At 44.8% G+C, this 25,706-nt stretch overlaps 1 protein-coding gene across 1 annotated transcript in view; it reads left to right on the plus strand.

Moving 5' to 3' along the window:
- The first annotated feature begins 2,606 nt into the window (after nt 1-2,606).
- Nucleotides 2,607-25,706, plus strand: part of TTC39A (tetratricopeptide repeat domain 39A) — a 104,588-nt gene continuing 81,488 nt past the window's right edge. Inside the window, exon 1 of the mRNA XM_040360502.1 lies at nt 2,607-2,948. Coding sequence (XP_040216436.1) covers nt 2,650-2,948 — 299 coding nt within the window. The 5' untranslated portion in view covers nt 2,607-2,649. The remainder of the gene's footprint in view (nt 2,949-25,706) is intronic.

Raw genomic sequence — 25,706 nt, forward strand, 5'->3', positions numbered from 1 at the left:
GCGAAATCCGGGACGGTTGGGAGGTCTTTCACACTAAGGTGATGCGCTACACGGACGGTAGAAAAAATACTGCTAGCAGGATCTTTGGAGTGGTAAAAGAGTGGTGTGTACACCACTCCTGCCCATTGAAATCAATGGGCACCGTGGCTATACCGCTGGGAAAGCGCTGCTGCAGCGATTTGTGGGTGGTTTTAACCCTTTTTCGGCCGCTAGCGGGGGTTAAAAACGCCCCCCGCTAGTGGCCGAATAGCGCCGCAAAATTGACGGTAAAGCGCCGCTAAACATTTTTTTGCTTTACCGTCGACGCACCCACTGCCCCAGTGTGAAAGGGGCTCTAGTGTTAAATGATTCTGAAACATGAAGATTGCATCAGCCAATCAGATTCTAACATTCATGTTGTAGTTTGATTTGAAAGGATTACAATCTCATCGTTGTTAGTTGCTATGGACAACACCGACACTCAGGCTGGATTCACACCTATGCTTTTTTAGTGCTTTTTGCATTTTTCAGATTTGCACTACAGAACATGTACCATAGGAAACCATGTTAAATGGTCTGTAGTGCAAATCTGCAAAATGCCAAAAGCACTAAAACTGCATAGGTGTGAATCCAGCCTTAGGCCTGGGTCAGGGTCACACCTATGCAGGTTGCAGTTTGCATATTGCAGGTGCATTTTGCGTTTTTCAATACATGTTTTTGATCCATTGAAGTCTATGGAACCAAAAAACAGAAAAAAGTCCCTGGCCCTTTCCATAAAATGCATAGATGTGAACTTGACCCATGGGGAGCCATGTTAAATGGACTGTAGTGTGTTTCTGCAAATCTGAAAATGCACAGAAAAATGCATAGGTGTGAACCAGGCCTTAAGGTTAATTCTGATTTAAAGCAGGCAGTTGAGCCGCTCCCCAATCACCTATCTGAGCATGGATATGCAGCCCTCAGGGCTGTACACATGCTGCCCCTGTCACATTCAGTGAACATGACCCAATCGAGTTACAGGGCAATGGTCCAACCCTCCTTTAACCGTGGTGCTTTTGTTTTGAGGGTTAAAACAGGCGGTGAGGAGGCAAAATATTGCCCGTCAGCCACTGTTTAAAAAGCAAACCACCACAGATCATTTTTCAGAGGGGTGGAAAGGGCTGCCACATGTAAGGTGCAGGACGCCACTCTACTGAACCCAGTGCTGATACATTAGATGGAAGTGTGTGGCCTCAGCCAGCGTCACTCTGGCCACACCGCTGACACGTTTCGCCCTTCCAACTGGGGCCTAGTCACAGAGGTCTGCCACCTGTCAGAAAAAATAGACCTCAATAAAAATCAATACTTTAAAGTGGTTTTAGACACTGGTGCAACTTGTCATGCGATTTGACAGGTCCAAATCGCATGACAAGTCACACCCTATTATCCCCATTACTTGTAAGTCATCAGCCTGTACCCCTTTAGTAAATCATTATTCCTATTACTTGTAAGTCATCAGCCTGTACTCCTTTAGTAAATCATTATTCCTATTACTTGTAAGTGATCAGCCTGTACTCTCTTAGTAAATCGATGTCCACATTAGTTGTAAGTGATCAGCCTGTACTCTCTTAGTAAATCAATGTCCCTATTACTTGTAAGTGATCAGCCTTTAGTAAACATCCCTATTACTTGTAAGTGATCAGCCTGTACTCCTTTAGTAAATCATTGTCCCTACTCCCTATTACTTGTAAGTGATCAGCCTGTACCCCTTTAGTAAATCATTATTGCTATTACTTGTAAGTGATCAGCCTGTACCCCTTTAGTAAATCATTATTGCTATTACTTGTAAGTGATCAGCCTGTACTCCTTTAGTAAATCATTGTCCTCATTACTTGTAAGTGATCAGCCTCTACTCCTTTAGTAAATCGATGTCCACATTAGTTGTAAGTGATCAGCCTGTACTCCTTTAGTAAATCATTGTCCCTACTCCCTATTACTTGTAAGTGATCAGCCTATACTCCTTTAGTAAATCATTGTCCCTATTACTTGTAAGTGATCAGCCGATACTCCTTTAGTACATCATTGTCCCTATTACTCGTTAGTGATCAGCCTTTAGTAAACATCCCTATTACTTGTAAGTGATCAGCCTGTACTCCTTTAGTACATCATTGTCCCTATTAGTTGTTAGTGATCAGCCTGTACTCCTTTAGTAAATATCCCTATGACTTGTAAGTGATCAGCCTCTACTCCTTTAGTAAATCATTGTCCCTACTCCCTATTACTTGTAAGTGATCATCCGGTACTCCTTTAGTACATCACTGTCCCTATTACTTGTAAGTGATCATCCGGTACTCCTTTAGTACATCACTGTCCCTATTACTTGTAAGTGATCAGCCTGTACACCTTTAGTAAATAATTGTCCTTATTACTTGTAAGTGATCAGCCTCTACTCCTTTAGTAAATCATTGTCCCCAGTCTCTGTGTGACTTATAAGTACATATCCTGCACTCCTTTAGTACATCCAGTGTCTGTGTGATCTCTGTAGATCCTGGGATCCTGGTGCTGTGATCTGGGCTCAGGCTGATGACTTGTTGCAGGAGGAGTTCCAGCACTGAGCATTCTCTTCTATCATCAGCTGTGCAGAGATCAGTCCTCTCCCTGGAGGACAACTTTCTCCAGTGCTGATGATGTATGGGGATTATCAGGCAGACAGTTATCTTCTCTGATCCCAGGAGCTTGCAATCTGCAGCATTTAAAGGGCACACAGCTGACGTTGTCAGGTCTGGAAGGCTGTCTGCAGGATCGTGTAGTAGAAGGTATCTGCCAATCAGAGAGCTGGGAGAGGGCAGAGCCAGCCCTGCCCAGAGCCTGTGTGACTGTCACTTGTCCCCGAGCTGCTGTGTGTCTGTGTGTGTGGTAGAGAGCTCCGGAGGTCTGGGGAGATTTGTGCTGACTGCCAGCTGCAGCATGTCCAGAGACACAGGTGGAGGGTGAGTGTGACATCTATGGTCTGATCTATGACTTCACATTGTGGGGGGGGGGGGGGACCTGATCACCTACTTCAGTCCTGACCAATGGGGCTCTGTGCTGCCAGGCACTGAAGGGGTTAATCAGAGTTGTATTTCTAGCACTGTGTTACAGGTATAATGTCTGTTTTTAAAGCAATCCGATTGCCTGTTCCTGATAAAAGAAAACAATCATCAATATTTTTTTGCTACCATACTGATCACTTTTAATCGCTTTTGCATGATCACATTTGAAGATGACGACAATCAATCAGGCTGTAAAATTCTGCTTGCAAACCGATTTAGGCACCTGAGCGATTTGTCGCACGTTTCTAGAAGCGCGTCAATGTGCAACACTAGAATTTGTTCTATCGCTTGGGGCCCATTCACATCCAAGCAATGTGCTGTGACTTAAAGTACAAGCACGTCTTTGGGACAGGATCGCGCTTTTATAGCCCCATAGACGTAAAGTGGGAGTCACCTGAAAAAAATGCGGAACGCTTGTTTTCCTGTTAGCAGCTATTGTCCTCCTCTTAGTAAATCGACTTTTTATTGGCGTAAAGGCGTTGGACCATTACAACCAAACCGACTTAGACACCTGAGCGATTTGTCGCACGTTTCTAGAAGCGCGTCAATGTGCAACAGTAGAATTCTATCGCTTGGGGCCCATTCACATCTAAACAATGTGCTGCGGCTTGAAGTACAAGCGCGTCTTTGGGACAGGATCGCGCGTTTATAGCCCCATAGACGTAAAGTGGGAGTCACTTGAAAAAAATGTGTAACGCTTGTTTTCCTGTTAGCAGCTATTGTCCTCCTCTTACTTTTTATTGGCGTAAAGGCGTTGGACCATTACAACCAAACCGACTTAGACACCTGAGCGATTTTTCGCACGTTTCTAAAAGTGCGTGTAATTTGTTTTATCGCGTGGGGCCCATTCACATCTAAGCAATGTGCTGTGACTTGAAGTACAAGCGCGTCTTTGGGACAGGATCGCGCGTTTATAGCCCCATAGACGTAAAGTGGGAGTCACCTGAAAAAAAAGCAGAACGCTTGTTTTCCTGTTAGCAGCTATTGTCCTCCTCTTAGTAATCTACTTTTTATTGGCGTAAAGGCGTTGGACCATTACAACCAAACCGACTTAGACACCTGAGCGTTTTTTCGCACGTTTCTAGAAGCGCGTGTAATTTGTTTTATCGCGTGGGGCCCATTCACATCTGAGCGATGTGCTGTCACTTGAAGTTGAAGCGCGTCTTTGGGAAAGGATCGTGCGTTTATAGCCCCATAGACGTAAAGTGGGGCCCCCACGCGATAAAACAAATTACACGCGCTTCTAGAAACGTGCGACAAATTGCTCAGGTGTCTAAGTTGGTTTGGTTGTAATGGTCCAATGCCTTTACACCAATAAAAAGTAGATTTACTAAGAGGAGGACAATAGCTGCTAACAGGAAAACAAGCGTTACGCATTTTTTTCAAGTGACCCCATTCACATCTGAGCGATGTGCTGTGACTTGAAGTACAAGCGCGTCTTTGGGACAGGATCGCGCGTTTATAGCCCCATAGACGTAAAGTGGGAGTCACCTGAAAAAAATGTGGAACACTTGTTTTCCTGTTAGCAGCCAATCTCCTCCTCTTCGTAAATCTACTTTTTATTGGCGTAAAGGCGTTGGACCATTACAACCAAACCGACTTAGACACCTGAGCGATTTGTCGTACGTTTCTAGAAGCGCGTCAATGTGCAACACTTGAATTTGTTCTGTCGCGTGGGGCCCATTCACATCTGAGCGATGTGCTGTCACTTGAAGTTGAAGCGCGTCTTTGGGACAGGATCGCGCGTTTATAGCCCCATAGACGTAAAGTGGGAGTCACCTGAAAAAAATGCGAAACGCTTGTTTTCCTGTTAGCAGCCAATCTCCTCCTCTTAGTAAATCTACTTTTTATTGGCCTGAACGAGAAGAATTATGTCTGCGAACATGCAAAAAATGAGAGTAAAAATGCACATAAAAGAAATGCGTTAAAAACGCACAAGGAAGCCGACGTTCTTCAAGTGTGAAGCTTGCCTTACGGTGCAAGCGATTCTGACTCAATGGATTCACATTTTTCATCCATGGGAATTTTTTTTTTTTTTGTCAAAATGTATCGTTTTTTGATACATCAGTTACAACAGCTGGATGGAACCAGAGGCGTTGCTAGGGGGGTGCGGCCCGCACCGGGTGACACCCGCTAGAGGGGTGACACCATCCCGATTTAAAAAAAAAAAAAAAAAAAAAATTTAAGCTGACAACGGCTCCCCCCCGCGACTGCAGCGATGAGCGCCGCGGAATCGGAGCGCCGAGCGCCGCGGTACAAGAGGAGGGGGGGTTGCGGGGTGACACCGCAGCACCATCCATCCCCTCCTCTCATAGCCACGGGCTGTTAGCGGTGCTCGGCAGTCGGTACACAGGCACAGCCCCCTCCTCTCTGTTTGTGTGTACAGAGGGGGAGGGGCCGAGGGGCCTTCTGTCCATGTGCCGTGGCGCTGCCTGCGATGATCTGAGGTACTGAATGGGGAGGGGGGGGTGTTTGCACCTGGGGGATTTCACTGAAGGGGGGGTTTGCACTGAGGGGGGGAGGGTTGTACTAAGGGGGTGTTTGCACTGAGGGGGTTTTCACTAAGGGGGGTTTGCACTGGGGGGTTGCACCGAGGGGGTTTGCACTGAGGGGGGGTTTGCAATGAGGGGGGGTTGCACTAAGGGGGGGTGTCTGCACTGAAGGGGGTCTGTGTAACATGCAGGGGTCCAGAGGTGCAGGTGGCTATGTAATATAAAAGGGGTGCAGTGATGCAGGGTGCTGTGTAATGTAAAGGGGTCCAGAGGTGCAGGGTACTGTGTAATGTAAAGGGGTGCAGAGGGCTGTGTAGTGTAAAAGGGTCCAGAGGTGCAGGGGGCTATGTGATGTGAAGGGGTGCAGAGGTGCAGGCGGCTGTGTAATGTAAAAGGGGTGCAGTGATGCAGGCTGCTGTGTAATGTAAAAGGGTCCAGAGATGCAGGGTGCTATGAGATGTAAAGGGGTCCAGTGATGCAGGGTGCTGTGTAATGTAAAGGGGTCCAGAGGTGCAGGGTACTGTGTAATTTTAAAGGGGTCCAGTGATGCAGGGGGCTGTGTAATGGAAAGAGGTCCAGAGGTGCAGGGTTCTGTGTAATGTAAAGGGGTCCAGAGGTGCAGGGGGCTATGTGATGTATAGGGGTCCAGTGGTGCGGCGGGCTGTGTAATGTAAAGAGGTCCAGAGGTGCAGGGTGCTGTGTAATGTAAAAGGGTCCAGAGGTGAAGGGGGCTGTGAGATGTAAATGGGTCCAGTGATACAGGGTACTGTGTAATTTTAAAGGTGTCCAGTGATGCAGGGGGCTGTGTAATGTAAAGGGGTCCAGAGGTGCAGGGTGCTGTGTAATGTAAAGGGGTCCAGAGGTGCAGGGTGCTGTGTAATGTAAAGGGGTCCAGAGGTGCAGGGTGCTGTGTAATGTAAAGGGGTCCCGAGGTGCAGGGGGCTATGAGATGTAAAGGGGGCCAGTGATGCAGGGGGCTGTGTAATGTAAAGGGGTCCAGAGATGCAGGGGGCTATGAGATGTAAAGGGGGCCAGTGATGCAGGGGGCTGTGTAATGTAAAGGGGTCCAGTGATGCAGGGGGCTGTGTAATGTAATGGGGTCCAGTGATGCAGGGGGCTGTGTAATGTAAAGGGGTCCAGAGGTGCAGGGTGCTGTGTAATGTAAAGGGGTCCAGAGGTGCAGGGTGCTGTGTAATGTAAAGGGGTCCAGAGGTGCAGGGTGCTGTGTAATGTAAAGGGGTCCCGAGGTGCAGGGGGCTATGAGATGTAAAGGGGGCCAGTGATGCAGGGGGCTGTGTAATGTAAAGGGGTCCAGAGATGCAGGGGGCTATGAGATGTAAAGGGGTCCAGTGATGCAGGGGGCTGTGTAATGTAAAGGGGTCCAGTGATGCAGGTGGCTGTGTAATGTAATGGGGTCCAGTGATGCAGGGGGCTGTGTAATGTAATGGGGTCCAGTGATGCAGGGGGCTGTGTAATGTAATGGGGTCCAGTGATGCAGGGGGCTGTGTAATGTATGGGGTCCAGAGGTGCAGTTGTGGAGAGGGGTACACAGTAGTAACAAAAAGATATTGAAGGATGCAGAGGTATGCAGGGGGCACAGTGGGGTGTTTTTTTCATTTTAACGTGGGGGGATGCCAGATATTGGATCCGCCCCGGGTGCCAAATGCTCTAGGTACGCCCCTGGCCTATAGGCTCCTGAGATGTGAATTCCGGTCCTGGAGAAAGAGAGGTGGGGGAAGGGGACAAAGAAAAATGGAGAGACAGAAGAAGGGATAGAACGAACAAGAAAGATGGATAGGGAGAGAGAGAAAAGGGGAAGAAAGGAGAACAGAGAGCAAACAGTAGGGTAAAAAATATTTGACAATTTTTATTGGGGGGGGGGGGGGGGTGACACCATATTTTACCGCACCAGGTGACACCAACCCTAGTGACGCCACTGGATGGAACCCCAATCGCGAAGCTTGGTGTGTTGCATTATTTCCCAAGTCGCTAAGCGCGTTGCTGTGCCGGCTCATTTGCACACATGTAATCAGTAAGTAATAGATGATTTAACCCTTCGTGACAACTGCAGTACACTGAATTAGGTTGTGGACAAGTGATTATGAGCCTGTGTGTGGTTAAGCCCTGAAGGGATGGAACAGAAAACTCTCTTATCTTATTGCTTGTGTCTGTAAAATGCAGATGTTAGGGAAGCAGAAATGTCCCCGGGTACCTGGATATAAAATGTGTGGGAAAACTCTCAGGATATAATATGGAATAAGATGCATATTAGTTGTCGTCTGATGTGACCCAATCCTCCTTCTACTGAAGATCTACTGACGTTATCTGATTTTGCTGAGACCATGCTGTTCATGGAAGGGGCACAATGTTTTATTTTTTATTATTTATTGCAAGTATTTGTATAGTGTCGACAATTTACGTTTTACTTTACATATACATTATCTCACAAAAGTAAGTACACAGTTTTGGAAATGTTTTATTCTATCTCAGGGGTGTCAAACTCAAATTCATCAGGGGCCGCATCAGCAGTTTGGTTGCCCTCAAAGGGCCGGTTGTATCTGCACTCCAGTTTTCTTGCGCTGCGTAGGGAGCGCAGGGTTCAGGAGTGCGCTGCGTAGGGAGCGCAAGGGTTCAGAAGTGCGCTGCGTAGGGAGCGCAGGGTTCAGGAGTGCGCTGCCTCCTCCTCTCTGGTGTCCCCCCCTCCTCTCTGGTGTCACTGGGGTCCCCCTCCTCTCCTCTCTGGTGTCACTGGGGTCCCCCTCCTCTCCTCTCCGGTGTCACTGGGGTCCCCCTCCTCTCCTCTCTGGTGTCATGGCTGTCTGTACTGAGCGGAGGAGGGGGACCCCAGTGACACTAGAGAGCAGAGGGACCCCAGTGACACCAGAGAGGAGAGGGACCCCAGTGACACCAGAGAGGAGAGGAGTGGGACCCCAGTGACACCAGAGAGGAGAGGAGGGGGACCCCAGTGACACCAGAGAGGAGAGGAGGGGGACCCCAGTGACACCAGAGAGGAGAGGAGGGGGACCCCAGTGACACCAGAGAGGAGAGGAGGGGGACCCCAGTGACACCAGAGAGGAGAGGAGGGGGACCCCAGTGACACCAGAGAGGAGAGGAGGGGGACCCCAGTGACACTGGTCCCCCTCCTCTCCTCTCTGGTGTCACAGGTGTCCCCCTCCTCCGCTCAGTACAGACAGCCATGCTCCCCGGGTGATGGTGTCTCTCCTACCCGCAGGTGCAGATCTCAGATACTTTCTCCTCATGTCTGCGGTTGTGGTCCCGGGTCTGTAATCAGCTAGCTGAGGCGGTGCAGAGTGTCACGATGTGCACTGGTTACTAGGCAAGCCGACTGTCTCTACTGGGGTGGAGCAAGATGGCGACAGCGAAACGTCACTTCCTGACGAGATAGCCGCCGCCGGGTGTACCAAGATGGCCGCCGCTGCGGAGCTAGGCCGAAGCCGGGGACTTTCCTATGGCTGAGGCTGCGGAGCGCTCCGCGGATCGCGTGGTGTGCCGATCCGAACGGGGTGACCCGTTCGGATCACGGATCGGTGACAATCCGTTGCACCACTAATCACGTCCATGAGAGCGATCCCCCTGCTGATGGGGGCCGCTGCGCGGGCCACATAGCAAGGCCTGGCGGGCCGGATTCGGCCCGCGAGCCTTGTGTTTGCCATCCCTGTTCTATCTTTTCATGTAACGACACGAAATTACACTTGTGCTACAATGTAAAGTAGTGAGTGTACAGCTTGTATTAGAGCCGGTTCACACAGGGGCGACTCGTCAGGCGACTCAGCCGCCTGACAAGTTGCGTTCCGCTCTGTTCAATGGAACCATTCTAATAGGAGCGACTCAAGTCGCTCCGACTTAGAAGAAGGTTCTTGTACGACTTTGGCGGCAACTTGCATTGACTTCAATACAGAAGTAATTTTTTAAATCGCCTCTGAAGTCGTCTTTAGATCGCCTTGCCGAGTCGCCCCCTGTGTGAACCGGATCTAACAGTGTAAATTTGCTGTCCCCTCAAAATAACTCAACACACAGCCATTAAAGCAGAGGTCCACCTACAAAAATATATTAAAAGCCAGTAGCTACAAACACTGACTTTTAATAAATGGGCACTTACCTGTCCAGTGTGCCTGCGATGTCAGTAACCAAGGCCAATTAATTGCTTGGCTCTCGGCTGCCCCCGCCACCATCCTCTTTGAGGGAAGCAGGAAATTCACTTCCCGGTTTCCTCCTGCGCATGCGCAAGTTGTGCTGCGCGTCCTCACTGGCCCCCACTATCTTCTGGGACCTGTGTGTGCGCCGGACATGACGTAGGTCACCGTGATCACTGCAGTGATCTATGTCAGGAAGTAGGTGCAAATACCTGTATTACACAGGTATCTGCTCCACCCTCGCCCCTGAATGGCAAGAACGCGGTGACGTATCGTCAAATTCGATGCCGACGCTGCCATCTTGCTACTCCCCACACTAACCTTGTATGCTACCGCGCTTGCGTCGAAGTGTTATAGAGCATGCATGGTTTTTCACCGCATACAGATAACCTATTTTCTCAGCAGGAAACACTCTGCCGGGAAACCCAACAAGAAAATAGAGAGCATGGTTCTCTATTTTCCCGTCTGGATTCCTGTCTGTTTTCCTGGTGGGAAAACTGCTAGGGAGCATACACACGGCCTGGATTCCTGGCAAAATGCCCTCCTGTAGTTTATTGGCGTTTTGGGCTTTTTTTTAAAAAGCCTATAAACTGAACTCTATGTTAGCCTATGTGCCCATGCACTGAGCTTTGGAGTTTATTGGCTTTTTTCTGAACGCCCAAAATTTGCGTTCAAAGTGCAGTTTTTCTGCGGGAAAAAACGCTCAAAAACGCCGGCACCAGCGTTTTTTTGCATTTTTTTTTATCCATTAAAATGTATATTTTTTTTTTAAAAAAAAGCTAAAAAACGCTACACAGAAAAACGCTTATAAACGCTAAAGGCTAAAAAACGTTGAAAGGCTCCCTGCAAAGCTACTGCCATTTTTTATAGCTTTTTTTAGCTTCTGTGTGCATGGAGCCTAATTGTTTGTTTTTTCCTGAAGATGATGCCAACTAATATAATGAGTGGAAATCTTAAGATGAGGTGATAGGGATTAAAGAGTAACTAGAGTTACAAACATAAAACCTCATCGCCTTCCTTATCAGATTGTGAAATAGGAGGACAGAGACGTCAGCCACCATGGTGTTCTCCCTGCTGTATGTTGCCCCGGACAGGACAGTGTTTACATCCTGTCGAGCAGTGGTTCTCAAACTTCTAGTGCCGTGACCCCAAGTTGTGGGGACCCCTAACAGTAAAATAATTTTTGTAGCATGGGTTGTCAGCACCCAAGGCATGGCAAGTCATTTGCACCTAAACCACAGACATTTAGCGCTCCCTGAGTCCTTTTAATGGCAACTATAATCACACTCACTGTGTCTCCGGCTTTGTGGTTTATGGCAGCAGTGACACCTATGCCGAAATCAGGAGATGGGGTCTCCTCTAGCCCATCCCACTTCACATTCCTCACCAGTCAGCTGACCTCAAGTCTCTGCCCCCCAGCCATGCTGTGAACTGAATGGGAAATAAGGCTGCGAATAAGGCTGAGTGGGCGGCCGTGGGCTCCAGGAACAACCCAGCTGGGCAGCCACAGGATCCAGGGACAGCCCTGCTGGGTGGCTGCAAAAAGTCTGGGAGAGTGGTGCGGGCTTCAGGAATAGCCCAGGATTCGGTGACCCCTGGCAAATTATCATTTGACCCCCGAGGGGGTCCCGACCCCCAGGTTGAGAACCACTGCTGTAGAGCTTTCCTGGAAAGTCACGCTGAATGTCCAAGGCACATATGTCATCCTCTGAACTGGAATAATAATGTTCTCTTTACATGGCTTTTTAGAAGACTTGTAGGGACATCGCAGGCACAGCCAGGACAAGGTAGGCAGAAGTGGCAGCTGCCTTTGGTACACAGGAGGTGGCACAGGAAGTACACAGAAACTGATGCTGAAGTAGTTCACAGCTCATGGAGGGGGCATTTTGCCCTGTTTTCGCCTTGTGTGCTGGAGTGATTTCTCAACAAAATAAAGCATGGAGACATAAATAGGCGGGTGATTTTACTTTGAATATTAAAAATTAATTAAACAGCATTTTTTGTCTGTGGCGGTCAGATGCAGTGTACTTCCGCTTTAAGAAATCCTTTCATTAAAAGTTGGAGAACTAAAATACAACTGTTTGATGGCCTGAGTTCTTATTTGTCAGCTGTCCTTGTTTACCAGGGACAGTCCCTAGCTTGGAAGTTGTGTCCCTGGAAGTGTCCTTGTTGCAGAATATAATTTATTGCTTTTTTGTTTTTTATCCAACTCATAGTGGAACTTTGGCTAAAATCAAAATGAAATCTATGCTGTAGTTCAGCACTACCAGTAATGCAGACATCTTTGTTGTTCTGAGTGTCCTCCGTAACATAGTTGTGTTTCCTGTTGTGCCTGCCAGTAGATACTTTTTCACTTTCTGTAACAGGGTGACGATGATGTTTATTCTGCAGTGATTTCACATAACAATGTTTTCACCTTGTGGACAGAGCATTCATGGATGGGCATATAGTGCTAAATGGACTTTAAAGCGGTATTAAACCCAAAAGCAAACATTTATTAGCGTATTTATCGTCATATAACACGCATCATTTTAAAAAGGAAGTTTCAGGAAAAAAATTAAACTTTAAATAAATAACTTTGAAGCAAAATAAGGGGCAGTGCCCATCAATGCAGCCTGATCAGTGCCCATCTGCAGCTTCATAATTGGCCAGTATAGCATTAGCAACTCGTTAACAACTAATTAACTCTTGGGAAAGAATTTTGATAACCCAAGGAGGTACATCTGACGTCCCACACATTTTTGGGTTCTAGTATTTATCGTATTGGGAATGGTGCCTCCTAAAGGTTGATATTCCATAACAATCTATCCCCACATACAAAATTTGGGTTTAGTTATTTTTGAAGTCTTCTCGTAGTGTCTTCCGTAAAACTTGGATCATTGCTTGTTAATGGAAATTGCTCTTAAAATCATATCGGCCTGAAAATGTAAATGTAACTGCCTGTTATCAGGATAATTATATCAGTATTTTCATGGAAAAATGTGTTGTTATCTCTCGCCCAACTCCCTTTGTATTAGCAGATCATTTAAACTGACAGTATATTTTCTTTGATTAAGCAGAGTTGTTCCAGTGCGCTTCCATTATAAACGCCAGTATTCTGTTTTGATGGAGTACATGGCATAAATGAGCACTGATAATGTCCTTTATCTCTGGCTCATTAATAACATATGCTTGTTGCTGTCCTGGTAACAGCTAATATCCCTGCACTGTGTAGTGGGAGTACGTGGGCGCTCAGAGGAGTAATAAGGGTATAAGTACATCTCATGATAAAAGCACACTGAGGTCATTCGTTACTTTCATCTCAGAAGATAACAGTAAAAAAAAATACATATTTCCAAATCATGCTTAGAGTGGACTTATTATATCCAATCTTTACATAAAGTAGTAGAAAACATGTCAGCACTACCAGATCATATTGTTACTTTAAGTAAAAATAACTTTTTTGTGCTATTAATTAAAAAAATATATATAATTGTGTGCTGCTTAATTGTCCTATAGCCTAGGCAGCCCGCACCATGTGATAAACATAAAAATTGGTAAAAAAAAAATAGTAAAAAGCTGCGCTACAAAGTAAAGAACCAATACTGTGATCAGTCGTGATGATGAAATATTATGATGAATAAAATGTGCAGCGCTAAAAAGTTAGTGAATGTATTCAAACAATATTATAAGGAAATAATAGAGGTGTAGGTAATGTGGATAAGTATGTCACAGCAGATCACACTAAAGAACATTAATATCATAACCAATCACGAATAAATCGCATCGGAAAGGAACAATTAGCTAGATTCAGGTAGAGTTAGGCCGGCGTATCAGTAGATACGCCGACCTAACTCAGAATCTGCGCCAACCTATGTTTAAGTGTATTCTCAAACAGAGATACGCTTAAACATATCTAAGATACGACGGCTTGCGCCGTCTTATCTTAGGTTGCAATATTGAGGCTGGCCGCTAGGTGGCGCTTCCATTGCGGTCGGCGTAGAATATGTAAATTAGTAGATACCCTATTCACGAACATACGCCCGGCCAACGCAGTACATTTACGCCGTTTACGTAAGAGACAGGCCGCCTAAAGTTATTCCATCAAATAGATGGAATAGTAATGTTAAGTATGGCTGCCGTTCCCGCGTCGAAATTCGAAAATTTTACGTTGTTTGCGTAAGTCGTCCGTGAATAGGGATTTACGTCGTTTACGTCCACGTCGAAATCAATAGGCCCATGCGGTGGACGTAGCCGCAATGCATACTGGGAAATTTAGGCGCCCGGCGCATGCGCAGTAATAAAAGAAAAAACGTCAATCACGTCGGGTCAAGCCTCATTACCATAAAACACGCCCCCTCAGACAAATTTGAATTAGGCGCCCTTACGCCCGCCCGCTTTAGGCTACGCCGCCGTAACTTAGCAGGCAAGTACTTTGAGAATCAAGTACTTGCCTCGCTAACTTATGGCGGCGTAGCCTAAACACGCTAAGCTACGCCGCCGCAAAGTTGCGGCAATCTCTCTGAATCTAGCTAATAGAATTTATTTTTTCACTATTTTCTTTACTGATTTACATGGTTTTTCAATCATTCTTTTAGTGCACTAATTTTGATCATATTAATATTTTATTTATGGTCACATGTTTCATTGTTGATATATGCACCTTGTCACATGACGGACTGATCACAGTATTGGTTCTTTACTTTGTAGCGCAGCTTTTTACTGTTTTTTTACCAAGGAAAGAAATCAACCTGACGGGAGGAACAAAAAGCTTGGCGATCTCTGCCGCTGTTATGCTATACAATTAGTATGAAAAGGTAAAGATACCTGCACATGGACACAATATAAAATAATAAATAAAATAGCTGCTAACACAATCTGCTGGCGGCAAATATATACAATATAAAAGAAAAAGTGTTGCGTTTCTTAATAAAACATCATAACATGATAAGTTTACACCAAAGTGAATATAACATTTTGTTTGTAGTCAGTTCTTAACCACTTGCTTACTGGGCACATAAACCCCCCTTCGTTCCCAGGCGAAATCTCAGCGTCCGGCACTGCGTCGCTTTAACTGACAATTGCGCGGTCGTGCGACGTGGCTCCCAAACAAAATTGGCGTCCTTTTTTCCCCACAAATAGAGCTTTCTTTTGGTGGTATTTGATCACCTCTGCGGTTTTTATTTTTTGCGCTATAAACAAAAAAAGCGCAACAATTTAAAAAAAATATATATTTTTTTTACTTGTTGCTATAATAAATATCCCAATTTTTTTTTAAAAAAACTATTTTTTTTCTCAGTTAAGGCCGATACGTATTTTTCGACGTATTTTTGTAAAAAAAAAAAAAAATCGCAATAAGCGACTGGTTTGCGCAAAAGTTATAGCGCCTACAAAATGGGGAACAGAATTATGATTTTTTTTATTATTTTTTTTTTTACTAGTAATGGCGGCGATCTGCGATTTTTATTGGGACTGGGATATTGCGGCGGACGTATCGGACACTTTTGACACAAATTTGGCGCCATTCACATTTATACAGCGATCAGTGCTATAAAAATGCACGAATTACTGTATAAATATGACTGGCAGTGAAGGGGTTAACACTAGGGGGTGAGGAAGGGGTTAACTGTGTAGCCTGGGTGTGTTATAACTGTGTGGGGGGAGGGGGGTGACTGGGGGAGGGGACCGATGCTGTGTCTCTATGTACAAGAGACACAGATCGGTCTCCTCTCCTCTGACAGCACGTGGAGCTCTGTGTTTACACACAGAGCTCCACGTCCCTGCTGTCACCTACCGTGTCACCGACGATCGCGTGTACCCGGCGGACATCGCGGCCGCCAGGTACACGCATCGGGTCTTCGGCGATGCGCCAGGACAGTTTTTACCCGCCGCGCGCCACCCAGTGGCGCGCGCGGGTAATGCACATACAAGGCCGTGTTTAAACGGCCACTTGGCACTTGAGAGCCGCGCTGCGGACGTATTTCGTCTATAGCGCGGATCTCAAGTGGTTAATATGCATGCGGCCATTGGTGAGTAATATGAAATACAGGTGTAGCCAAAAGTAAGATCCTCCACCACTCAGAGAAGCACACAAAGCCTCTTACCAGACAGTGTTGACCTCCTAAGTACAAGCGGTCAAAGCATGCAATCTAAAGAAAACAATGAGGACCCGGTCCACCAGCATACATCATCAACTCTGGGTTTCTGGCAAAGTCTTAGGCTGACGAAACGCGTAGGGTAGAGCATAGGCATGCAACGTCATTGTGTATGGGAGCAGAGCGCCGCCATCTTACTGGTTTGAAGCATTGCCTTACTATGCTAATACCCCACTGTTTTTCTATTTTTTATTTAATGAAACAAGTTGACAAATTTACTACACTATGAGAAGGCCTTGTTCTTCTCTTGATTTATATCCTTTGGAGACTCATTGTCCAGGTGTCTTGATGCAGAGAAACCCAGAGTTGATGGTGTATGCTGGTGGACAGAGTCCTCACTACTTTGGATTACAACTGCATGTTTTGGGCACTCATATTTAGGTGGTCAACACCATCTGGTAAGAGGCTTTGTGTGCTTCTCTGAGCGGTGGAGAATCTTTCTTCTGGCTTCACCTGGACTCCATATTACTCACCAATCACCCTATACAGTTAGGTAACATCCCTCCCTTCCTCATGCTCAACCTGTGAGTTACTCATTCCTGTGATGGTGGGAAAGAATGTCCAACATATGGAGTGTCCTAGTCAGGGCTGCTGTTAGAAATCACAGGGACCTGACAGGACCTGTGACGGTGTTTGTACAGCCACTGCTTGCCCATAGAGTACCAGGCGGCTCCAACCACACAAACTGCTCATTCACACTGAATAAAGAGCACATGTGCGCAGGAGGGCCAGAGGTACCCCTTTATCTGTGGGCCTGGTCCTAGCAATACGACAGGATGGGGGATTGATAAATATAGGGGATTTTTTTAGCCATGCTTCAGCAGTGCTATAAATGGCCTACAGGTATGACACTTTGAGTAAACAAGCTTCTCTATTTTTTTTATGATTCCCCTGTCTACTGGAGCAATTTTTCATACACGTTAAAACCTGCAATTCTTGATAGAAAATTACTCTAAACCCTCAAACAAATATATATATTTTCTAAAAGCAGAGGCCTTGTAGAAAAAAATGGTGGCACTTGCAATATTTTGTGTTACAGGATACACAAATAAACACACTAAAATCTATTTTAGTGCACACAAACATAATATAATACCCAATTACTCAGTAAAATATAAAACATGGGGGTTGTGTAAATAGATAGCAAACACGTCAAAATTGTACGCACTGTACGCATAATTATCCATAATCAGTGCTTTAAAAGCCTTAATCAGTTTACAAATAAGCATGAGTGATGGCTTTAGAAATATAGATTTTACTCTGGTCCTCGATGATACCTAACATGTGTGGTACAATTACTATTTACATACATGTGCTTGCCCTGTGGGCGTGTTTACTTTTGGGTTTGTGTGCTGGAAGACGGGGTTGCTTTGAATTATTTTTTTTGAAGAACACTTTAATTTTGAATTTTTTACACACATTTAGCCAGATTCACGTATCTTTATGCCGGCGTAGCGCATCCCATTTGCACTACGCCGACGTAACATAGTGAGGCAAGTACTGTAGTCGCAAAGCACTTGCCTCCTAAATTACGTCGGCGTAGCGCAAATGGGCCGGCGTAATCCCGCCTAATTCAAAATAGGCAGGTAGGGGGCGTGCTCCATGTAAATTACCCGTGACCCCATGTAAGTGAGGGCCGTTTGTATGGCGCATGCGCGCGCATGCTCAGAATCACGTCGCAAATACTCATTGCTTTCGACGTGAACGTAACCTACGCCCAGCCCCATTCAAGTCCATACCTTGCATGGGCTGCGCCATCTTTTTGGTGGTTTATCTTTACGCCTGAAAAACGCCTTACGTAAACAGCGTATCGGGCGCAAATACGTTCGTGAATAGGCGTATCTTGCTCATTTGCATATTCTAGGCGTAAATCCACGTACACGCCCCTAGCGGCCAGCGTAAATATGCAGCTAAGATACGACGGCGTAGGAGACTTACGCCGGTCGTATCTTAGCAACAGTTAAACGTATCTCAGTTTGAGAATACGCTTAAAGATACGACGGCGCGGATTCGGACTTACGACGGCGTATCTACTGATATGCCGTCGTAAGTCTTACTGAATCTGGCTAATATAGCATAAATATACACACATCACCATAGATTTGTGGACACATGACCATCACACATTTATTGATCCTAACATCCTGAATCTTAGATTGTGTTCAGTAGTAAAAGCAAAAAAAAAGTATATGGGGCTGTTGACTTTTCCTACAAAAAAGGTGAACTTGGATCTGTCCCCATTGCATATAGGACGTTCGCTTTCATTCAAAGGGGAACTAAACCCTTCTATCCTTTACAGCCAAAGAAGGTGCCATCTTTGCCTACAGCTGTTTGACCTGCAGGTGCCATGGCGCTGCACATGTGATCAGTTATAACGCAAGCCATTTGATGATTGACAGTTCAGTTGAGAGCGTAAGCAACTGTGATAGTTGCCTTGAATGTAACTTTTTGGGGAATTGTTAAATAAATGGGTTTAGTTCTGCTTGAAGTAAGGTTAGCATTGCATTCATTTGTTAAAAATGTTCTATATAGTTGCAAATATGTTCCACGTATGGGCTTGGTAGCACTACTCAGAGCTTACACCTCGCTGTTTCTCAGTGCAAGCCTGGCATTCAGGTCTGATTGTTATAAGTAAAATGCTGTCTGTATGGTTGATATTTTATCTCAGCAGTATATTGGATACAGGAAAAAAGTATTGATACACAATACATTGTATAACCAAAAGGGTGTGGACATCTCATCAAATTACTAAATTCAGGTGTTTCCAGTAAATAGTACAGTTAATGTTACCGCATACAAAGATATTTTAGATAATAATGTGCATGCAACATTGTGGGACCAGTTTGGAGGAGGCCCTTTTCTGCTCCAGCATATTTGTTCACAAAAGCCAGATTGGCTGTGGTTGGTGTGCAGTAATTTGAGAGGCCTTGTCCTCCACTCTTTTGGATGAATTGCCATGCAAATTGTGAACCAGGTGTTTTTGTCCAAGTACATCATTTCACAACTGCTTTTCTGGCCAAAAGAAAATTCCCACAGTTATACTCAAGAATTTTGCTGAAAGCCGTCCAAAAAAAGTGGAGGCTCTAATAGCTCCAAAAAGGTGGGCAGGGGGCAACTCCTTATGAAAGTGTTTGTAAACACTAGGACAAAAAAAACAACCTGCAAGACAAAGGCATAATGAGCTAGTATGCATAGCATACTAGCTCATTATGAATTACTTACCTGAGATCAAAGCCCCTGTAGCCATCCTTGTACACCGCTCTGGCGGCCGACATCGCTTCCGGAGTTACTTCCAAGTATCACAGGCACCGGCGCTGTGATTGGCCGGAGCCGCGATGACGTCACTCCCGCACCGGTAAAACGGTACACTCACTGTGTACATAGGTGCCATTGCTTCAGTTTGCTTCACTGCGCATGTGCCTATGACATCGGCACATGCAAATACAGGAGATATTGCCTAAACCATTCAGGTTTAGGAGCTATAAAGGATAGCTACAGATAAGCCTTATTATAGGCTTACCTGTAGCAAAAACCTACTAGCAAATGTATGTAGGCATAGGACATGCCACCCATGCCACACCCCCTTAAAGGAGAATTAACCCAAAAAAAAGGTTAATTAAATCCCCAAGGGCTCTTTTTTTTTTACCACTACTATTTCTTTATATTGGCTTTTAAAATTTACAAATGCAGCAATTTAGAAATTGGATGCAAGGTTTAGCACTGTGAAACACTTTTTGAAAGATAAAAAGTGCATTTTATATACAACTATATGGATCAGACCAAAATGAGGGGCAAATGAGGGGGAAAGAGAGACAGAGGGACATTGCTCCAAATCAGGGACAGTCCCTCGAAATCAGGGACAGTTGGGAGCTATGGTCAAAAGGAAAATGGCTATGTTAGCAGTCAAATACCCTAAAGCCCTGTACACACGATCGATTTACAAACCGATCTAGTGTGGGCCCCATCGGTTTGTTTTCCATCGGTGAAGAAAAATAGAACATGTTTTAAAATTTTCCTATAGATAAAAAAAAACATAGAAAAAAAGGATCGTCTGTGTGGAAGTCCATCGGTCAAAAATCCACGCATGCTCAGAATCAAGTTAACATATGCTCGGAAGCATTGAACTTCATTTTTCTCAGCACGTTGTAGTGTTTTACTTCACCATGTTTGGACACGGTCGGATTTTTGACCGATGGTGTGTAGGCAAGACGGATGAAAGTCAGCTTCATCGGATATCCGACGAAAAAATCCATCGGATTAGATTCCATCAGATATCCGATCGTGTGTACACGGCTTTAGGGTCAGTCCTCCGAACATGATATTTTAGATTTAAGTGGAGCCTGTTGACTTCTTATGGGTCTTGGGTCTGACAGTAAGATTTCCTAGCCATAATTCTTGGCTCTGGTCTTGTCCATCTGAGAGTTCTGGGTCTTCCATCTCACCTTTGAGAGTTCCAGCACCTCCTGTTATGCTTTCCATATTATAACATTAATAGCCATCAGCTAGACTGGGGAGCCATCATAATGGCCATAGTAGGGACTCATTGTATCTTCAATAGACTCCCCAAGATATATAAGGCACTGTTCAGTGGTTTAACTCTGCAGAATCTATCAGAAACTGAAATCAGTTTTCGGTGTCAGGATCCTTTAAACCTTAAGGCCCCTTCACATTTTTGCAGTGCGGTAATGCATGTGTGTTTAGTCACACATTAACATGTAATGCATTAAGGCAGCCTATTGAAATCAGTGGACTTCCTACAGGATTACTAACCACTTAAATTCAGAGATTAGCTTACTTCCTCATTAACAACCCTCATCGTAAGAAATGGAAGCAAAGTGGTTTATTTTAAGATATTTGATATTAGAATCCAAGAAAGAGTTTTTGCATAGACCAGGAATTTGCTTTAAAGTATAACTAAAGGCAAAACTTTAGTTTTGGATAGAGTGGAGAGGTATTAGAACCCCTGTCAGTTTTTATAGCTGCCTGCGCCCTCGTTAGGGCGATTTACTCTCTATATGTCCTATTTACCATTATCATTGAATGCGAAAGTAAAAAAAAAACCCACATTTTTGGGTTCTTCCCAGAAAAGAAATAGAGGGGAAATCATCCAATGGGGACACTAATTCTGGTGACCTGGGGGTCCCCACGGAATTCCCCCTATTTTGCATGGATTTCCTCTTACTTTCTGTTTAGCTATGGGACATAGGGTTGCCACCTCATCCTTTAAAACTGAACACATATTAGAGCGGATGTAAACCCTCACATATACCCAGTGTAGTGAACAGCCTCAGATGATACACAGAGATGAAACAAATCTCCCTACATACGTTTTACATTGATATTTGCTGTCTTCAGCTTGCTATATTCTTTAGAAAGAGCACATTGTGTTTCAGATTTTCTCTTCCTGTTCAGCACTGGGAGTGGATTATTGGCATACAGCCGAGACAGCTGATTGGAGCAAAGGCACACACCCCCACTCCACATTGGCAAAATAAGGAAGTAATGTGCAGAGCTCTGCTGTGAGATGGCAAGCTGTCTGCTAATCTATTTATAGCAACCTCCCAAGACACAAACTTCAGGCTGCTTTTATCTCCTGTCTCTGAGAACTTCTCAGATGTTATCAGGCTAATAACAGAGCTAAGGGACAGAAGAAACACACAGGATTTAGTGCTTTGGAGAGAGATAAGAAAACACTACAGATATATGTACCCAGCTCAAATTTCATGAATTGTGTTTACATCCACTTTAATTACACAGGTTTACACACAAATATATATATATATTTTTTTTTTTTTTTGAGGCTTCATGCACACTGGACGTTTTTGGGCGTTTTTACAGCAGCTGTTTTTGGCAGTAGACATTTTTTTCTACAGTCAATAAATTCTCCATCATGTTATCCTATGTGTCCATGCGCACATAGGCTGTTATCAGCAGTTTTGGACAGTGACGTTTTTGAGCAGTAAAAAAAACTCAAAACTAGTGGGTTCTGAGAGACGTTTTTCAGCTGTAAAAATGCTCTAACGCTGACAAACGTCAATAAACGCTGATAAACGCTCAAAAATTTCACTCACCAGCGTTTTTTAACGTTTTTGATCGATTGAAAAAAAAATATTTTTTCTTCAACCAAAAAACGTGGAAAACGCTAAAAAACGCTAACAAACGCTAAAAAACGCTATTGAAAAAACGTTTAAAAAGCTGAAAAAAGTTGAAAAATTCACTGCAAAGCTACTGCCGTTTTTATAACGTTATTTTAATGTCCAGTGTGCATGAGGCCTTACACTGTCACTTTTTTTTTTTGTTTGACCACTTTTATTCCTATTACAAGAGATATAAACAACCCTTGTAATAGCAATAAGGATGGCAGGTCCTCTTTTATGAGAGAGGGTTAGAAAGACCCAATATTTACCTTTAAAAGAAAGAGACATTTTTTTTTTTGCATTTAGACATCAAAGATTTGAAATAAAAAGATTTATTTTGGCCCGAGAACCGGAGGTGACGTCAGATGTCATTCCGGTCCTCCAAGGGCATAGAGATGAGTGGCAGCCACTCGATTTCCTGCCCAGCAAACGGCTGCATTGGATTACTTCTGGACTTCATCCATGTTTTTGAAAACGACCGGGAACCCCTCCTACCCCATCTAAAAGTGTGCCTGCGGCCAATCCGCCCATAGGATCAGTTTTATGTGAAAGAGAACCGGCCATTGTTAAAAATGATAACGGTATTTTCTTGTGAAAAAAAAAAAAATGATAACGGTATTAAACGTCAAATTAATTATGTATTTTTACTATGGGCCGGTCGGCAAGAGGGAACCTGTAATAGCAAATATTTTGGATTGAAAAAGAATAGAGGGGAAATATTTCAAAGAGGACACCGGTGCCAGGCAGGGATTTCCTCACTTTGGAGTGATTTCATCTCACTTCCTGTTTGAGCTATGGAAAGGGAAATTAAGGAAAACCACTCCAGTGTTATGACTCTTCCTTACTTTATCCAAAATGAAAAAAAAAAAAATTGCCTTTATTTCTACTTTTAAATGCTCAGACAATGACAACCCTGGAACTTGCACCTACAGAAACAATAGCCAGAAGGAGCAGATTCTTTATGTTCCTTTTAAACAAGTCCTAATGCCTGTAGGGTTATGGCCCTCATATTGTTACTTTAACCCGAACACATCTGACATGGCAGTGTTTGGTTACAATAAGGAAGGTATGAACTGAGTTGGTTATAGTGATGATTACTAGTGATAAGAAGGGAGCAGATGGTCTTGCCTGAAGTTGCTTGAAAGCAATGTTCTAAAAGTGTGCTGCTTGTCTACACCGAAAATATCTGAGCCAATACATGTCAATACCACAGTACTGTCTCTTCAACAGAAAACACTGCCTTGTCCATGAAACGGCTTCCGCTACTTTTTCTGCACACAAGTTCAAATGATAGAACTGTTTAAAGGGTAGGTCTGTCCATACCCAATTAAGTTATCATTTGTCATACATCCAAATAATTTGTCACATCTAAAACAAGACTATAGCGCCATTACTATGATGTAAATCTCTGACGCACTGCATTCTGTCTGCACTACGTTATGTCTAATCATTGCCCTGTGTGTGGACACCATCCTGTTCCTGAACACTACCTTGTACCTGGACTCTACCCTGTTCCTGAACACTACCTTGTACCCGGACTCTACCCTGTTCCTGAACACTACCTTGTACCTGGACTCTACCCAGTTCCTGAACACTACCTTGTACCTGGACTCTACCCTGTTCCTGAACACTACCTTGTACCTGGACTCTACCCTGTTCCTGAACACTACCTTGTACCCGGACTCTACCCTGTTCCTGAACACTACCTTGTACCTGGACTCTACCCTGTTCCTGAACACTACCTTGTACCCGGACTCTACCCTGTTCCTGAACACTACCTTGTACCTGGACTCTACCCTGTTCCTGAACACTACCTTGTACCTGGACTCTACCCTGTTCCTGAACACTACCTTGTACCTGGACTCTACCCTGTGGAACACTACCTTGTACCTGGACTCTACCCTGTTCACGAAACACTACCCTGTACCTGGACTCTACCCTGTTCCTGAACACTACCTTGTACCCGGACTCTACCCTGTTCCTGAACACTACCTTGTACCTGGACTCTACCCTGTTCCTGAACACTACCTTGTACCCGGACTCTACCCTGTTCCTGAACACTACCTTGTACCTGGACTCTACCCTGTTCCTGAACACTACCTTGTACCTGGACTCTACCCTGTGGAACACTACCTTGTACCTGGACTCTACCCTGTTCACGAAACACTACCCTGTACCTGGACTCTACCCTGTGGAACACTACCTTGTACCTGGACTCTACCCTGTTCATAAAACACTACCCTGTACCTGGACTCTACCCTGTTCATAAAACACTACCCTGTACCTGGACTCTACCCTGTTCATAAAACACTACCCTGTACCTGGACTCTACCCTGTTCATAAAACACTACCCTGTACCTGGACTCTACCCTGTTCCTAAACACTACCTAGTTCTGGGACAGAAGCATAAATGGAACATCTCTGTATGATTAACGTAAGTTGCCAACACCCCTGGTAAGCAGGAAAAAGTGGAGAGACCCCTAAATGGGGCTTTAAAGGCAACAAAGGTATACGGTAATCACAGTAATCCAAAAAATAGGTATTTTAATATTCAAAAATGGAAATTGTACACATATATCACACAGGATTATTTAAAAACAATACTTAATTAGGTGTCATTGAAAAGCAAGGTCCATGAAGACATACACGGCCCTACGCGTTTCGGATTACCCTTCATCAGGGGCCGAAGTATATGTAGTCAACGGGTATAAGAACCACTTTTCTAAAAAACAAAGAAAACATATATGTTGCAAGTGTTACAAATAGAAAATGGCAATGAATACATCAAAAGGTGCAGATAAAAACACACATACCACTCACAGCGCTTAATCAACCCTGCACACCCCAGAAAAAGGACACCACTATCAGGACGCAGAAGGACTCCTCTGGATGAAATTAAGAGGAAGGAAGCCGGCGGGACAAAACCATGGTCCTGAACACTACCCAGTGCCTGGACACTAACCCGTTCCTAAACACTACCAAGTGCCTGGACACTCCCTGTTCCTGAATACTAACTTGTTCCTAAACACCACCCTGTTCCTAGAAACTAACCTGTTCCTGGACACTACCCTGTGCTGTTACGGTTCGGGGTCAGGTTCAGAAGCCAGTGGCTATAGCAGTGGAAAAACTTACACAGGAACCAGAAAGATAAATCAACAAGTAGATTCTCTTGGTCGCTGATGCAGGTTCACTAACCGATCTTCACCAGAGCTCCTGATGCAGAGATGGAATTTGCTGCATGCTAGTGCCAGGTTCGCGATCCTCAGGATGACTCCACCAGGATGTGAGCAAGGCAGGGTGTGGTAGCAGTTATAGAAGGTAGGGATCAAGCAGAAGTGTAGCTGGTAAACAAGCCAAAGGTTGGTAACAAGTGGTTGCAGGTTGGGAGCAAGCAGCAGCATAGTGAAGGAGCAAGTCGAAGGTTGGTAATGAATAGTTGCAGGTTGGGATCAAGCAGAAGAGTAGCCGAGAAACAAGCCAAAGGTCAGTAATTATTGAATGCAGGTTAAAATCAAGCAAAGCATAGTCGAAGAACAAGCTAAAGGTTAGTAACAAAGCACAATAATCTGACAAACAGGAAGTGCAAAGGCACGGCTTAATTAGGAAGTTCATGGGAGGAGTACTTTTGCCCAAGGGTTCAGAAAGAGAGCTGTCCATCATCTCAGATGGCGAAACAAGAGGAGTTACTGCCAGATGCAGAGGTCCTGGGTTTGGATCCTGGTCCGGACATGTGCCTGGA

This window comes from Rana temporaria, chromosome 7, assembly GCF_905171775.1.
Source record: "Rana temporaria chromosome 7, aRanTem1.1, whole genome shotgun sequence".
NCBI lineage: Eukaryota > Metazoa > Chordata > Amphibia > Anura > Ranidae > Rana > Rana temporaria.